Source organism: Sinocyclocheilus anshuiensis, unplaced genomic scaffold (assembly GCF_001515605.1).
Source record: "Sinocyclocheilus anshuiensis isolate Anshui unplaced genomic scaffold, SAMN03320099.WGS_v1.1 scaffold1023, whole genome shotgun sequence".
NCBI lineage: Eukaryota > Metazoa > Chordata > Actinopteri > Cypriniformes > Cyprinidae > Sinocyclocheilus > Sinocyclocheilus anshuiensis.
Genome location: NW_015546084.1, coordinates 101,267 through 103,519, shown reverse-complemented (window position 1 = coordinate 103,519; position 2,253 = coordinate 101,267). Strand labels below are relative to the sequence as shown.

The following is a 2,253-nucleotide window of genomic DNA, read 5'->3' as shown; positions in this document are numbered from 1 at the left end:
AGTCCGTGCTGCTTCTGCACCGCATACACATACTGTATACGCACTGCAGACGGAGTACGTGTGAACTTGGTGCAACAAATCTAGCTCAACATCTGAGGCAACGCCACAAAGAGCTCTATGACCAATGCATGGCAAAAATTTATTTTTTATTTTTTTCCTGCCATGTTTTATTCTAGAGACATTTTGTTACACCTTTACTTAGTGATTATTTTGCCTTATGTCTGTTCTAGAGACATGTTACAGCTTTTTGATAAAGCTCTAATTGGTTTTCTTTTGGAAATGTTTCAAATTCACACTGAATGCATTAATGACTGTAAAGCATGTCTGTGTGTGTCAAAATCGTGATTAAAATCGAAATCGCTAAATTGATCAAAGAAATCGCGATAGGTTTTTTTTGTCCATATCGCACAGCCCTAGTACGCACCATCCCAACCCTTTTCTCACTTAAGATATATTGTTTCACTTGCTGGTATTAAATGTGTCTGTTTTGTTTGGGTCATACAGGACTTTGAAAAGGACGATGAGAAAGAAGGAGCCGGACAGTCAGACTCTGATATGGATGACAACGTGGGCTGGAGCACCGTCAACCTGGATGAGGAGAAAAGCCAGGCAGATGTGAGTCTTCCGCTCTCCTCACTGACAGCAATTCAGTTGGACTGTGAAACCTTTACTTCAACGTGATTTTTCTGCTTACTGTTACAGTTCTCAACGACCTCCACGACTATTCTGGATGAGGAGCCCATTGTGAAATCTGGTCTTGCTGCCGCTCTACTTCTGTGCAGAAACAAAGGTGAGATATCAACCAAATCTGATTTTGAACTGAACAGAATGAGCAATAATGTCTAATTTATTTAAAAAACATTCACTTAACTCTTTCAGGACTGCTGGACACACAGATGCAGAAGATGGCTCGTGTCAAAGCCCCAAAAGCAGCTCTGCCAAATGATAACTACTGCATCGAAGACAAGATGTAAGTAGATGTAGCAAAACTTTCTCCAGTGGTTGTTTCTTTTTTTTCTTTTTTTTTTTAAATCTAAAGTGTTCCCATTTCCTGTTCTTTCCACCGCAGGAATATTGATGACAAGTACAGCAGGAGGGAGGAGTACAGAGGCTTCACTCAGGATTTCAAAGAAAAGGATAACTACAGGCCAGACATCAAAATCGAATACGTTGACGAATCTGGTCGCAAGCTCACTCCTAAAGAGGTCCGTGCACATGTTTGTTCTCAACCAGTCACATCATTAGATAGCTTCCTCCTCCTGAAATGCAGCGTCATTTGTTGTCCTCCAGGCTTTCAGACAGCTGTCCCATCGTTTCCATGGGAAGGGCTCTGGCAAGATGAAAACGGAGCGGAGGATGAAAAAGCTTGAGGAAGAGGCGGTATGTTGTTTTTTAGATCGCCAAGCATATTATATCATGAAGCACCATTACCTGACACATTCAAATCATAAAGTCTTAACTCACGGTTCTAAGTATGGTCATAAAAGTCATGTGACTTTTTGCATGTTTGACTTCCTGTAGCTGCTGAAGAAGATGAGCAGCAGCGACACTCCTCTGGGCACCGTTGCTCTTCTGCAGGAAAAACAGAAGTCCCAGAAAACTCCTTATATTGTGCTAAGTGGCAGCGGGAAGAGCATGAACGCGTAAGTATTTGCTCACGATTTCCATTCCAGCTTATTATTCTCCATCTACCTTCTGTTAATTGTCTTTTCATCTTCTTTTCACAGGAATACCATTACAAAATAAATCTGGATACTGTAACCAAACAACAGGTCTTTCACCCAAAATCTACTCATTTTAGCTGTCTTTTAAATGAATAAAGTTGCAACTAGTTAAGTGTATATATACAAACATTGTTTTGTGTGTAAATTCATACCCTTGATTTGATTTCTTGATAACTGTTGCATTGAAGCTGGTCTAATATTTATGTATTGCAAGCATTTGGGTTTGTTTTGTAGGTGTTCGTACTGATTACAGATGACTGTAGTAGTATGCTTAAAAGATGTAACTTGTTAAGGCCAAAAAGTGGGTAGTTCCACAATTAGTTCTGGTACTATGAAAAGGTTCCTGCGGTGCGAAAGGCCCTATTAGGTACATTCAGGAGTTCTTTAGCTGGCATTTGCACCGTTTTTGGCCCTGCCAGTACTTTAAGTACCAATATCACAATGGTATTAGATGCTGCATTGCCATTTAACAAGGAACAGAATCTCCTGAGTTTTACCCAATTTACACTGATACTAGTGAGTTTTAGAC

The 2,253-nt window shown here is 40.2% G+C and overlaps 1 protein-coding gene across 1 annotated transcript in view; it reads left to right on the top strand.

The window, feature by feature from the left end:
• The window catches only part of LOC107700008 (U4/U6.U5 tri-snRNP-associated protein 1-like), an 8,593-nt gene extending 6,702 nt beyond the window's left edge, over nt 1–1,891 (top strand). The window contains exons 14-20 of the mRNA XM_016501480.1: nt 505–615; nt 703–790; nt 880–970; nt 1,070–1,205; nt 1,291–1,380; nt 1,522–1,643; nt 1,728–1,891. Coding sequence (XP_016356966.1) covers nt 505–615; nt 703–790; nt 880–970; nt 1,070–1,205; nt 1,291–1,380; nt 1,522–1,643; nt 1,728–1,746 — 657 coding nt within the window. The 3' untranslated portion in view covers nt 1,747–1,891. The remainder of the gene's footprint in view (nt 1–504; nt 616–702; nt 791–879; nt 971–1,069; nt 1,206–1,290; nt 1,381–1,521; nt 1,644–1,727) is intronic.
• The last annotated feature ends 362 nt before the right edge of the window (nt 1,892–2,253 follow it).